General features: G+C 38.6%; 1 protein-coding gene across 2 annotated transcripts in view; it reads right to left on the reverse strand.

Moving 5' to 3' along the window:
• Positions 1–4,286: 4,286 nt before the first annotated feature.
• Positions 4,287–15,301, reverse strand: part of grm7 (glutamate metabotropic receptor 7) — a 207,152-nt gene continuing 196,137 nt past the window's right edge. The window contains exons 9-10 of one of the 2 annotated variants that reach the window (XM_004069018.5): positions 13,269–13,515; positions 4,287–5,824 (exon numbers count right to left, since the gene is read on the reverse strand). In XM_004069018.5, the coding sequence (XP_004069066.1) occupies positions 5,775–5,824; positions 13,269–13,515 (297 nt within the window). In that variant the 3' untranslated portion in view covers positions 4,287–5,774. The remainder of the gene's footprint in view (positions 5,825–13,268; positions 13,516–15,301) is intronic. The other variant, XM_078947518.1, reaches the window with a different exon arrangement.

The raw sequence follows: 15,301 nt of genomic DNA on the forward strand, positions 1-15,301 counted from the left end.
CCCGGCCAGAATTCTATGACACCAAGTATTTCATATAGTCCGTAGCAAGTTTCACAAAATTAACATCGTTGCAATATTTTGCACCATGCCTCTTCCAGCTGTAGGTGGCAGACATGAGCTAGTCCCAGGTGGCCATAGTCCAGTGTGAACACCTTGGGCTAAATGAGCATTGAAGAATGCGTTTTAAGCCCAGGGGCAATTTAGAATCATCAATTACCTATGAAGCATGTTTTTGGGAGGAAACTGGATCAGTTAAACCACAGTTATAACGGTGCTTCATAGGTCTAATCTTCTAAGGTTGTTAAAAGCTGAACAACATTTAAAGAAAAACTTTCATTTCTTATTGAAACTTACTTTTTATTCGTTAACCCTTGTGCTACCTTAGATGACACCACCCTTACACTGACGTGTTCTCCCTACCATGACAAAGATGGATAAAGGTGGAAAGATTTCATGTAATCCATGGACACCAGTGAAGATCACAAATCATCAAAGAAAAAAGGTTCAGCGCACTGTTTAGTGGGTCTAGATGACCCAACTCCCAATGTTAAAGTGCCTAGGATAGCACAAGGGTTAAGCATAGCTGGTAGCTTTTCAAGGATTTTGTCATGAAAATTCCAGAGCCAAATGTTATGTTTTATTACTCAAAAGTGCAAAAAATAATTGAGACAAAAAAAGCACTGACATTTCCTGGTCTTAAACTGGTAATAAAATTGTGGATGTACACATCAATGGTTAAATCTATCTATAATATCTGCTCTGGATAAATGTTTGCACATAACCTCCCGCCAACATCAGAACTTCTCTGGTCCAGATAAGATCAACTCTTTCAGTGTAAATGACATTCAAAGCTGAACACCAGCCGTCTATCATCCATCATTGATTATTTCCAGTGAAATATAAGCCTCTCTGGAAGTGCAGTGGAGGGGTTCATATGTAGAAAGTAGCTCATAACAGTCACTCTTTTCCCAACAGAGGTGTTAAATTCATGAACTGCTTTCAGATGAATAATGAAAACGTTATGAAGCACCTTCTAAGCTTCTGAAAACAAGACACAGTTCCGGGAAATAGGTAAAAAAAATAACCAAATGTGTTTATTTCATGTTGATACATTCTTGGACAACACCTCACAGAATAGTTGCATGAGTGGCCAAATGGAAATCTCTCCCACGACATTGGCACAAAAGCAGCAAGGGCAACATGAAGATACCAAGTACAAACAGTAGAAAACATACATGCTTCCTTTTTTTAAACAAGTAATCTTTTTAAATATATACTCATCTTTTTCAGTTTCCCAGAGCTTTTCGGAAGAAAATAAAACCCCATTGAAGCTGTGATAGTGTCAGGAATTGACAGTAAAGGAGCAAAAGCAAAGGAAACGGTACAGTTCAGAGTGGACATGTGGAATCAAACCTGTGAAATCGCTACGAGAGCTTCATTTTTTTCATCTTTTTTTTCTGATTCATTTCAACATCGAACACATCAGGGCATGCATTTGACAACCTCGACAGCAGAAGTTTTTAATGTAATCTCCACATTTTCTGGCTCACCTGCAACATTACAGGAACATTTCATCATTGTCTTCATTACAAACGGCAGAAGTCATTGGGTGGAGAGGAACAGGTTGAAATGGAGGCCCTCCATCATGTAACAACAAACAAACAGGGCTTTAAACACAACATTCAATATTAATTAACAAACTGACAGAAAAATCTGTGGTTATGAGAATCAGTAGATCTCTTTATAAAATAAAAAAAAACAAGTTCATTAGGAATGGAGGTCTGCCCTGCAAACTAAAATCCTTATCAAATAAATTATGGCATCTTCGACTTTTCATTGGAGCCGGTTTAGCTCGTGCTGGTTTGCGGTGCCTTCCATCCGTGAAACCCAGGTTCAACACCGGGCTGCTCCCTGTTCCCTTCTCTACTTCTATGCCGGTCCCAAGCCCGGTTGCTTTGAGAAGGTTGCGTCAGGAAGGGCATCCGGCGTAAAACATTGCCAAGTTTACCATGCGACTCGTTCGCTGTGGCGACCCCGGATGGGAAAAGCCGAAAGAGAAACAAACATCTTCGATTTTTCATTATTTTCAAACATGTGACATGTTTGCCAACCTAGAGGGTGAAACCACAGACACATAATACTGCATGGATCATCACTGATGTCACCCTTTGGGATCTGCACAGCAAAAATGAGGCCTCAAGTGGTAAGGGGCTATTGACCAGAGCTTACCCTGCCCACTTCAAAAAAATCCCCAAAACAGCATTATGGTATTTGGGCATTAAGGACAATGTAAAGTAACATAGTAAAACTTGATGATTCAACATTAGACATAATAGCACATTACTCTCTTTGCAACCTGACTTAAATGGAACTGGAAAACGGTATAAGGTACTTCCTGGTTTGTGTCAAATTTGGAAAAGTAAAGTGGGGGGTTTGGGTAAAACAGAAGTCCAAAATTGGGGCCCACACCCAACTTTCATCTATCTTATTTTGGTGATTTTAAGATGTTCTTCTCACATTTTTTTATATGATGGATGACATATATTAAGAAAAATAAGCTTAAAATCATATTTCTCAATATTCTTTATTCAAATTGTTGTGAATCAGGAGCAGACCAAAAAAAACGCTGTTTGAAAAAGAGTATATCTGTGGCGTAGAAAATACAATGTGCGGCACACTAGCTCCCTGTTCCATAGTGCTATGCAACAGAGGGTAAGGGGGGTGGGCTTGCTCCCCACTTAAAGTCCCGCCCAGAACTTAGAGGAAATTTTGTATTGAACTACTGCTGCTCTACAGAAACTACGTCATAAAAAAACAACAGTTCTTTTTTTTTTTTGGCAAAAATTGGCATAATCAAAATAGAAGACCATTGGGAACGCTTTGAAAATAGCTTGATTGTTGCATTCGATTAAACTACCATCTGGCTTAATTTTGATTAATGAAGGCATTCTTTATGAGGGCGGTATTGGACTACTGGGACTTTCTACCCTCCAGAGTGAAGCGCTCCTCTTGGTGTGACATCACAGACCTATGAATTGCAAGTGTAAGATGTAACAAAGGCCAATCCCTTAACCCCACCTGGCTTGTTTGAAAAAAAAACTTGTACTTTAGGAAGTGGTAGCAACATGAACTAACTATGCTTAATTCTGCTGAAAATCTACTAGTAATTAAACCTGTTGGTTCTGTGTGTAGATGTTAATGCTTCCCATGATTAAAAATTTTAACCTCAGAATTCACAGTGAGCACATCAGACACCTTTCCTTTAGTGGGCAGTAGGATCTCTGCACCTTTGCACCTCAGCCTGAAGCACTCTGATGGTGTAGTGGACACAAAACCACAAGAAAAGATGCAAATTTATGACCATTTTTTACCAAGGATTACATTGAGTGGTATTGCACATGAACAGTATTCATGCACATCCTCAGTGCTCTCTAATATGCAAAACAGAATCAGACAATGTGGATTATGAGTTTACAGCCAACCACAGCTGTTGCCCTTTTTGTGCTTTCTGTTTCACAAACACTAAATCTAGAACGATTGGAGACAAAAATCAAAGAAAAGCTTTATGATATCCTGTAAAAAAAAATGTAACAAGTAAGTGAAGCTAATGACTTATAGTAAAAATAGGGAGTTAAATGCTGTTTGAAGTGTGTAATGAAGACTATAAAGACTGAAGAGGAGCAGATGTATGGCATGGCTGTTGAAACAACGTGCGTGTAAAGCTACGTTCACACTGTGCATGTGACGCATATATGAGAATGCGCTTTATGAATGCATTACAATGGTGTTCACACTGGACGAGCAGGATGAGCTTCTTCTTCTTGTTCTTTTTCTACTCTCTACTAGCACACGTCTGGCACCTACAGTTGGAAGAGGCTTGGTGTGAAATCTTGAAACAGTGCAAATCTCGTGAATCTTGCTCCAGGTTTTTTCTTTCACAGTTCTATTCTGAAATATGAAGAACTTCGTGTAAATAAATCTGGGCAGGCACAAACTGCAATTATTAATGTCTCCGCCGCAGTAAATTTGCAAATGGTTGGCACTTTCATGAACTGAAGCGGACGTTCCCCATACTTTGCTACTAAATCCGCGTCCCTGATTTGTCAAAGTTCAACTGGTGTAACTCACGTTGCAGAGGGTGGTGTTAACGTAGCTTAAAAAAGTTTATTGTAATTGGACAGAGTGATCCTGCTTGAGGGGCCCTTAAACAACACTCCACAACACAAGCATCTTGCTCAAGTCCTGTTGTTTTAAACCTCACACAAACAGTTTTTCACAGTAAATGCACACCAGAAATGCTTTATTACCTAAATGTTTGGGAGCATCAGAGTTTTTGGTACAACTTTACCACATGTTATTTGGAATCCTATTCTCAAGAAGCTTAAGAAGGATCTTAAGAAGCTTGAGGTTTTTAACCCTTGTGCTATCCCACGTTAACATTGGGAGTTGGGTCATCTAGACCCCACAAGACAGTGCGCTGAACCTTTTTTCTTCAATGATATGTGATCTTCCCTGGTGTCCATGGATTACATGAAATCCTCTTCACCTTTATCCACCTTTGTCGTGGTAGGGAGAACACATCAATGTGACCGTGGGGTCACAGGATAGCACAAGGGTTAAACCATTGCAATTTATTTGCCAAGGGTTAAGTTTGTCAGGGAAATGTTGGACATTTTAAGACATTTCTAGGAAAAATAATCATGTTTTTGTAAAAAATATAAATAAATGCATGGACTCGGTCTTTGCAACAGAAGATTAGGTTGGATGAGAGTGGAGATACATGGGTGTCTCCACAGACAGACCTTCGGTCACATGACCACCCTAAACACTTTGCCAAGCTTAAGCCCCTGAAAACTGAACCCTGAAACCTTAGCACGCATGCAAGACAGACACATTTGCAGCTAATATAAAGAAATGCCAACAGAACACACGTGAACACATCTGCATCCCTGTCTTCAGCAACACGGTGATCTGACAAACTGCAGACAAACACAACAAAATGGCACGGTTACAGCAGTGGATCCAGCTGATTGGACCGCAGCATCGTTCCTCCTGTACAATCCACAAAGCATCATGGGACATGTGGTTCCCATAGAGCACAAGCGTTTGCACCTGCAAATGATTGAAAGCATGCACCATCCATGATGAATCAATGAGGGTGTTCATGATCTCTCACACTCCAGAGCCTGACCCAGAGGTGGAGTTTTCAGGGGCTGTAAGAGCATCCACCTTTACGCTTTCCTTTTCTATACAGTTGACATTTAAAGAACAGAAAGCACATAATAAAAACTAAATGTGCATCAGAAAAAAAAAAAAAAAATCAAATTTTTGATATCTGTTACACAGAGGAAGGAAAGAACCGAAGCGGGCCAACATATCAGCCAGAAAGAGTACACACATAGACAGAGGAGGTCGGGAAACTCGCAGCATGTAAGTACATGAGGCGACAGGTGCATGTAATGGGGCCAAGATGGAGTGCGGAATCTTTCAATACCACCGTCATTACGACCACTGCTGGACCACGGCCAATACCAGTCTGCTGCATCCGCCAAATTTGTCCTGCTGTCAGCCTCACCATCGACTCCACCACTTTCCTGTTTGACTGAAGAAAGAAAATCTCTGCAGGTGGTAAACACCTGAACGCTTGTGGCGGGCAGTGAAACACGGAAACAAGAGAAGGTAAAACTGAAAGCTGTCCACTTCCTCTTGCAGCTGAAGATCAGGCAGGAGAGCAGACGCCTCTGCAGAAGGTCCCTTCGATGCTGGAGGTCCACTTAGATCACCAGGTCATTGTAGCTCACGTACTTTGTTTTCGCTGCTGGACCTGTGGAGGAGGAGAGAAGAGGGAAAAGCAAAGATCAGCATTTCTTGCTGAGGCTGCTGTGAAGGTATTTATAGAGGTTGATGATGATGGAGGTGGGGGAACTGATGCATTCTGTTATCATTAAAACACAGATCGACCTATGGGCTTTCGTAAAGGTCGGTCAGGTTGATTGACGAACGTAGAGTAAGTGTAAAGAGGATCTCTATCCAGCTCTGGTATAGTTCTATCATCCACAGGGCATGTGGATGAGCGATCCCTTCCAAATTTGACGTGATGTAGGTTAAAGTCTAAGCTTATGGAGGCCAGAGCTGAACTCAGAACATAGACTCTATGAACCACTTTGAATATTCAGTGGTGATGGGTTAACTAGTCATTAGATACAATGAAGCTTTGGTCTTTCTCTCCCTATTTAAATCTAATCGTTGTTAATGAGGAAATGTTTCCAATTTTGTTTCTCAAATTATGAATCAATTTCTGAGTAATAAATCACCTATTATTGTTTATACCTCATTAGTTCTGCCACATTTTTTGACAGATTAAATTATGGCAGCACAGCTTTACTTGAAATAATGAAACACTGCATATTTTTTTTCAAAACCCACATTTACTGGATTGTCAAAAGTTTCATGGCAAAAAATGTTTTGTCTCTTTTAGAAATTACATATATTTTAGGGAATGGTTTAACATAAAGATCAAGAGAGACACAAATAAACACTTTCTGTAGCAGCATGTGCTTGTGCTGAAAACTCTAGAATAATTTGTGAATGACTTAAACAGTATTCAGAAATAATAACATAAAACATTATTGTTTTAATAAATACAATTCTTAAAACCAAGATTAAATGTTTTTGCCGTTGTTTAAGGTTTGTGTTCTACAAATGTGATTCTTTTTTAGGTATCTACTGCATGTACCTTCTAAGGAGAATAATTTCGTGTCTTTGTTTTTAAGTTATTCAGGGTAAGGGGCACCATCATACAACTCTTTTTGTCTCATTAGGTTTTGGTGAAGTTCCAGTTTGATTTTTTTGATTTTGTAACTCACATTATTTGTTTTTATGTGCAAATGTAACTCCAATAACAGATTTTCCTATCTACTTTCGTCACATGTTTAAAATAATTTATTGGTTCATTAAATTACGAGAATCATGGCATTGAAGTTCGATTAGAACTTGAAGCAAGAAATATGTTTCTCCAGTAACAGAATTAAAACTCTTTGACATGTTTTCTTTTGTCAAAGGAGACAACAAAATCTTTTGTTGTTGATTGTTTGTTGATCCAAAGCCTCCAGCAGTCATGAAGATGTTCTCTGACAGCTTAGGCTCAGGTGTCCAGATATTCGTCTGCCTAGAAGACCACACTCACAGAACTGACCCCCCCCTATTGGTACTCTCACTTTAAGGGGTACAAAATAAAGAAGTGGGGGGTGACAACACCCCCCAGTCAAAAATGAATGGCTGCAAGCTTAAAGATCATCATCAATCATGTGGAGAATATAATAAGAAATGTCTGTGTTTGCATATGAAGACCTGTTGTCTCCACACCTCTCTGACCTGGTCACCTTGACAGACACCCTCACACAAAACAGGTGGGACGAGTCTGACAGCAGCGAGCTTCCAGACTGAAACGTTTTTTACGATCCTGAGTATACAGGTTTGTTAACCCCTTAACATCCACTAACGGAAGGAAGGATTCAGCTGTAAGATCATGGCAGAGGCTGTTCACAGCTGGAGTTATCACCCGTCCACACACATAGCTGGAACCGCTCTGTATGCAAATGAAGGAGTCAACTGTCAGCTGAGAAGCAGAGGGGAACACTAGCTCTGGTTCCACTGACGTTCCTGATGTGAAACCACAAGGCCTTGAACTCCAGAAGAATGTGACTTTAAAAAAACTGCAGGAAAGAAGACGGACCTTCTGATGAGCAATGATGGAATAAATGGAAAGTACTTTAACCCTGTAAAGCCCACCACATCAAAAAATTAACAGAAAATTCTATTTTTTAAATAAGGTTCTTATAAAACGTTTTGATGAAATCAAAATGTATTGCATTATCATTTTAATGAGATAGATAGTATCAGTAATGATTCGCTGGAAGGAAGTTACTTTAGAAAAGTAAACACGTTATTTACCCACTACCGCACATTTGACATGGTTTAATGGTATTATAAAGAATTAATTATCAACAAAATTTTCAATATAGCAAGTATTCACTTAAAAAGAATGAGGAAATTAGATTAGAAAAGAATAACAGATGAGTTATCCTCACCATAAAGTTTTGAAAATTAACTAAACTTTTCCTGCCAAGTGTTTTTGAGATTTCATGGAAGCAGCCATATTGAAATGAGCAGAAAAAGCGCCTTTACTGCCCCTAATGGAATGATGATGAACTACAGGGCAGCAAAAATTGTTCAGACGCTATGCATTGTGGTCTATATTCGCCAATCCATTGTGCATCAATGCACAATGTTTTTTTGCAAAGACCTCTGGGAAATTTTTAGGGCAGTCGAATGTGGTAGATCGTGTAGATTCGGACAGGACTACAAAATGGCAAATGCACTATTTAGTGCTCCATGCAGTGAGTAGTGTAGGAATTCAGACACAACCAATGTGTTTTTAGGGAGAATTTGGATCATGCTAATAAGATAGGGGTCTCAGGAATACATTTATTAGATATAATTCAAATGATTATACAGGGTTAATGTTCACTTTTGCAGCTCAAAAGCTAAAACTTTAAAAACTTTGAAAAAAAAAAAAGTTGAGGTTTCAAAATAAAATTACTTTAACCATGACAAATATGAGTTTGAAGCAACTAAAATGTCAGCTTGTAAATGTTAAAAAGTTTGGTTTTGGTTCGATAGAGGTTTTACTGGAAGAAGACAGAATTTAAGTTGGGTTGAAAAACTTAAGTTATATTTAACTAATATTTGTAAATTGTAAATTGTTAATGATTACCTGTGGCTTGTGAGCATCTCTACGCTCTGTTTGGGTATTTGCATGCGCAAAAATATCATACTTATTTTTTTTTGCTCCGACATTTTTAAATGCACAATTTTTATGCATCTAAATATTAAAGAGTAAAATAACTGTATAATTAAAAAAGAAAACGGATTACTAGAAAATAATAACTAATCAATTTGACAGAATCAGATGCAGACACTCATTCACAGCATTTGAATTGACATTTATTAGGAAAATTAGTTGAAACTTGTGTTTTTCTATGAAAACAGCCGGGCTCCTCTATGAATATTCTGTAATTCTTTTCAAAATAAGAGTAATCTATTTGACAATATATATATCTGATGCTTGAAAAATAAAAGAAAATAAATTTAGCCTTTTTTAATTTTGTTTTACAGAACATGCTTTCACAAACATGACCCCGAATTATGGACTTAAATGCTATAAAAATGGAAGCAAATTCCTTTATAAAAACATATTTTCTTGCTATTTCATAAGAAATTGATAGCTAAAAATAACGTTTTGTTTGACATTTGCTTCGGGACTATCTTCAAATTCCAACATTTGTTTTCACTGTCAGGAACAGCTCAGTATATATTCTGAAAAGTCACTTCTGAAGTTGCTGCTGTGCCAGTCTAACTGATCGGATGTGAATGCATCCCCAGTGTTTTTAATCTTTGACTCACTCATGTTGTTGTCTGGACTTTAATTGGATCAACTGCTGAAAGAAGAAAAAAAGTCACTAAGGAGGAGCTGATGTGTTCCAGCCAGGAGAAAATAGAAAAAAATAAAAACTTTTGTGACCCCGTTGAGACAACTATGCTGTAATATTGGGCTATATAAATAAAACTGAATTGACTTGAAAACATATTTCAATTCATGCACTTCATATCACTGCAGGGTAAGCTGCAGGTGCTGCAAATATGACCCAATGGTCATTTGTCTTTTCTGACTTGGGTCATGTGCTGTGAGAGACAGGAACGCCTTAAAAGGCCCGAGGACAAGCAGACTTTAGACCCCTCCATCTGGCTGCTCATGGAAGCTGAAAAGAAGGGTGCACAGAGGGAGATGCCCAGTCACGTCTCCTGCAGAGGGAGATTCTTTCAATTCCTCCCTTCCTTATCCCCCCAAATAAACCTTCAATGTTCAGTCAAAGATTTGGAATTGAGTGGGAAAGCAAATTTCTAACGAATAAATAAAATATTTCCCCTCTGCAGGCACACCAGGAGGGGAATGCTTGTAGAGATTCTGTGCGAGCTGCAGGGCTGTGCGAGCTTTAAGGGACAGACCAGAGCCTTTGTTGTGCACAGAATCGGCTTTTGGAGAAAGGCTGAGAGGTCTTATAAAAGGAGAATCAGAGAGATTTGGCCTTTGAAGAGGGGCAGAAGATGAAGTCTTTGTAGTCAGGGAATCAGCTGTGGCAGCAGAAAGATGGTGACGGAAAGGAGGGAGAGGGAGAGTGATCGAGAGCGAAAAAGATGAAGCCATCTGAAGTGACTGAGGGCTATTACAGTGCCAAGACAGAGAGCGGTGAAACAGCAGGAAGGCAGCAGGTGAGGAGGAAGTGAGGAAACAAGATTGGAAAATGGAGTTGGGGAGAACCACTAAAGTCTGGTCTGAAAGGAGATGGAATACAGAGAAAGAGAGGACTGAATAGGTCAGAAGATGGCTCTGTAGCTCTTCTAGGATTGACTGTGAAACCAATGCTGGCCAGAGTCTCACCTCCCTGCAGTGCCGATAACAGCTCCCTGCTGCACTGCAGCCAACACCACTGATTGATGAGCCATTATTATCTGCGCGCAAAGGTCTGCTCGCAGGGCCTTCATTATTTAACTTCTCAGAGTCACGTCCAGGCTGTGGCAGCCTGTGCCACACCGGCCAGCTGCGCTACCTACACCCCCACAACAACACTCAACAGGAGAGCAGAAACAACAGGTGCACTAGAAAACTAGAAAACAACAAAAAAAAAGAACCACAGTGCTGCAAAAAAAAACAAACAAAAAAAAAAACCTTTTGTTTTAAAACCCACTACAATCGTCTTTTGATCCATTGTAAAAGTGTTGTCAGTGGTCTTTAAATATGAATATGCCATTTTGAGGACATCGTTTTTGCAGAGCGGCCGTAGTCAATCAGACGATCGCCTTGGAGTTGTGGGGGGACTGAGAGCTCTCAGTTTATGCGCTCTCCCAGTTATCTTAAGCCCAAACCTTAATTATGGGATACAAAATGAGAAAAATAATCCAGAAAATCACATTGTCTGATTTTAAAGAATTAATTTGTGAATTATGGTGAAATTATGGTGGAATTATGGTAGAGGTATTTTGTTTATAACAAAAGTTCAACTTAACTGTATTCTTCATTACAATTTTAAGAGGGAAATTACTTTTTTTAATTAAATGTTTTTGTTCCTTCAAAAATATAAAATTATTTATTAAAATGCATGTAGAAATCATTGTTTTTCATTGATTTTTTATTTATTTTTAAATGTAATGATAATTTCTGGGAAGCACATCTGCCAGTTTTTTGCTGTTTATGATGCTCTGTGTCTGCAATTATTAGTTCTTTAAAGGCTGAGAGACTTCATAAGGAACCCAGTTAATTTGAATTAGTATTTTATTAGACAGAGAAAGTAAATGTGCATGTAAGATTTATAAGATTTTATTCATGGTAAAACCTCTAACTGTTTTGGGATAATTTAAGGCTAAAAGTAATCTGCAGCTGTCATTACAGCTTTCTTCCACACAGATTCATGTCTTTTCACATGTGATAAGATGAAGGATTTCTGAATGGCATTCGGCTGTAAACTTGAGGTCAGGGAGGTCAGTTGTTCACTTATAGCACCACCCCAACCAACCAGCAGGCAGCAGCAGAGAATAACTGTAAATCTGCCACTGGTGTCGTCATGTAAAAGTTATGAGTCAGCGACGATATTGAGCTGAGAATGTATATTTAACATTCCCTCCACACACACCTCCCTCCTCTCCAAGTCATTTCTGTCTCTGCGGAGAGCCCCCTCCCCACCGCCACCACCGCATCACCCACAGCTCCGGCAGAAAATGAATCAAGGTCAGGACAGAAAAGCAGAAGAAGCAGAGGATTAATCCCTTCTACCTCTGATAAATTATAAAATTACCCTGTCAAAGGTAGAAAAACGGGATTTGTTAAATTGTTCTTGAGAGCCCTGAGAGGAGCCCCGCGTACTGCCAGGAGGAGATCACGCTGCCGTGTCATCTCAATTTTCCTTTTTTATTCCGTGGGGAGCATCAGACTGGAGGTTACTTTTTTATTTTGAAATTTTAATTCAGCTCTGGATTTTTTTTTCTTTTTTGTGGACAATTCTTTGGCAGAAATGTTCAAATTTATGAGTCAGGATCAACAAATCTCAAATTTCTGTCTGATCACTCTGGGGGGTTTCCCGTTTTTCGCTATGGATTCAAAGCTCAAGCAAAACCTTCAGAAGTTATCATTTATATGTATTATCTTTTCTGGTTTTAACAATTTTAACACATATTTGTGTATCTAGGCCTTTTTTAATGACTAATGCACTTCTCTCTGGCAACAACTTAATTTTATTTTCCTGTTTTTAGTAACCAAGGGATGCACATTTTATGTATTTTGTTTATTAGTTATTATTTTTAGTTGTAAGTTTTACTATTAAAACAACCAAATTGTTGTTTTAATGTATGAGTGTTGCACATACTAAGAAGCAGTTTTGTAACAATCACAATACAGATCTATCTATAAGAATCTGAATTCAAGTGAAACCAATGTTGATGAACATTGATCAGCAGAAACACATGTTCATGAATAAAACACAACAAAAACAACCCAGCATCGCTAACTTTTGAGGTGGAAAATTTGTTGCTGATCTTTTAGTTCGCAATAGAACAAAAAGAAAGAATAAGCGGATGTTGGTCAGAATATGGCATTCTATCCACGTTGAATGTTTGACAACTCACTAAAGCTCTCAAGATGGAGAATAGTATATTTGTTTTCATTCTTTATTGCTATTCATCCAATAAAAAATAGATCCATAAGATGGATTGTTAATGTGATCAGGTAAGTTTATGGTTGGTTCTGAACTGATTTAAAGTTTAAAAAAAAAGGGAAATAATGTTTTGCATAACTAACATCTCCCTTAACAATCTCGCAATAATAGCTAAAGGTGGTTGTAAAGCAACAGTTATATTCAAAACACAGAGGCAAAAAAAGGGTTTTAAAATCCTACTGTAGTGTTTCAGGATTAAAGACGGATTATTTTACACTGCTTGCCCCTGTGCCATCAAAAAAGCCAGCAACCTGACTCATTCTGTTTTTAAAAGGAGCTTTTAGTCCTTTAGGACAAGGACTCATTTAACATCTCATATCATTACACAGGGGTTTACTACAGCATGCAGGAAAATGTTCTAGCATTCCTAAATTAATTCTACAAGTTCAACAAACAATTATATAAAAGTTCCTTGTTTTCTCCCATTTCTACGACACTTACTGTTGGGATCGACATTCTCGCACAGCTCTGTCTTGGCCTCTCCATTGGGCCTGTCGCTGGCCTTGTGGGACAGTCGAGATGACATGGTGGCGGCCGTGACGACGGCCTTGAAGGATCGTTTCCTCTTCTGCACGTTGAGCTCAGGGTGGAAGATGATGACATAGACTTTGGGCATGTAGAGCATCCCCAGGGCAACGGATGCACTCAGGTTCATGGAGATGGTCAGAGTGGTTGTTTGGATGTACATCTGTGAGGAAGCAGCAGAGGATAACGGGGGGGTCACTTATCTGAACACCGGAAGTCATTACATCAGTTGAACCTTGGTTGAAAATGATGAAGCGTTCTTCCTCTCTGCAGAGTCTTTTAGGAGGTAAATCAGAGGTGAGTGTATCTATAGGTCTCTGTAGTCATAAAATGGAAAAAAAATGATCATGAGATGGTGTTCTTGTGTTTATGAGACACTGAGTCACTTTAACTACCTCAGTCCGAGCCGTCGCTCATCTCTGTGAACCACAGAGCCTTGAAGACTCGAAATGTAACTGAAATGAGCCCGAACAGAGATTCATTACAGAACCAAACTCTGAACACTTTTTATAAGCAAGTAAAGGATTGTTTTATAAGACTCTGTGTTTTCTGCCCTCACCTGCTGCCAAGAATGGAAGCAGCTGGCTGAATTACATCATTAATGTTTTATGCGTTGTGTATATTGGCCTTGCATCTAAAGCTGTGGCCCTCTGAACTCAATCGAGCGCTGATATCGGTCCGAAATGAATGCATAAAGAGGCCTGGCCCAGCCATAATGAGCTTCCCAGAGAGGCTTTCACAGAGTGAAAACCCGCTGCCTTTATGCTTTATGGGCCTTCTGTCACAGCCCGATGTACGCCTTTTACAGGTAGAAGTCACTGAGAGCGAAGAAGGTGGAGGAAGACGAGGTACAAACTCACACAGCAGCAAAGAGAGAAAGTTTGAAATGAAAAAAACAGCAGAAAACTAACTCCAAACAAGTTTAGCACAAACCCCAACTTCAAATTTATATGGAGCAATTTTGCAGACATTGACCTTCAAACAATCAGAGATAGGCTGATTTAAACTGAAAACAAATTAACTATTTTCTCCAAAGAGTGAAAATGCCTAAACAGCGAAAGTTTCAGAAATGTCATCTTTCAAACAATCTGAAAGATTCAATTAGATGTCAATTTTTTGAGGAATACGATGACCGGCAAGATTAACTCCTTTTACACGTTAGGCTGCTTTGGACTCCATGTGCCACAGCGAACAACACGACAAGCTGTTTTATTCCATGTTCCCTTTGCTTGTGTTTTAACAGTTAAATTCTGCACATTTTGTCGGATTTGTACTTTGGCAAATGCTTTTTCTCCTATCCTCACCTTGACTTTTTTACTGGTTACTCCTGCATTTTTAAATGTTGTCTTTTAACATATATCCAACGTATGTGAAAATCTAAAATAATGAATTTGTCTGTTTTATGTAATTTTATTATATCTACTGTTTTAGTATATTTCTTTGTTATATTATAAATGCACATTTTATGGTGAACATGAATAATTAAATAAAACCATGATCAATAGATCCATTAAATAGATCCTTTGTTTACCTCATCCAAGCTAGCTTCTGACTTGAAACTGTACAGCTAGCCATTTTGGCTGCGACGCTAATGTGATGTGTAATTTAAAAAAAATCTAGATTAAGATCTATAAGAGCATTTTAGTCGCTTAGAGAAACATTATAAAAATAAACAAACAAAAAATACTATACAAAATTTTTTAAAAGATTTTGGCGGATGCAGACAATTTAAAGTTCTGTGTAAATCATTTTTTTCCCAACATTCATGCTGAACTGATGTATACCCTCTCAGATTTGACAGTTTTTTTTTTTGCTTCATATTTCCAGCTATTTTTTTCTTAACAGATATTTTTGAGTTTGGATCATTCACTCCTTCAGCCCCCCAACAGCATGAAGTTGAATGCTCCCAGGTGGGAGGGATAAATGAGTGCGACTGCAACAAAATGATC

This window comes from Oryzias latipes, chromosome 5 (genome assembly GCF_053564925.1).
Source record: "Oryzias latipes strain Hd-rR chromosome 5, Olatipes_Hd-rR_3.1".
In the NCBI taxonomy this organism is placed as follows: domain Eukaryota; kingdom Metazoa; phylum Chordata; class Actinopteri; order Beloniformes; family Adrianichthyidae; genus Oryzias; species Oryzias latipes.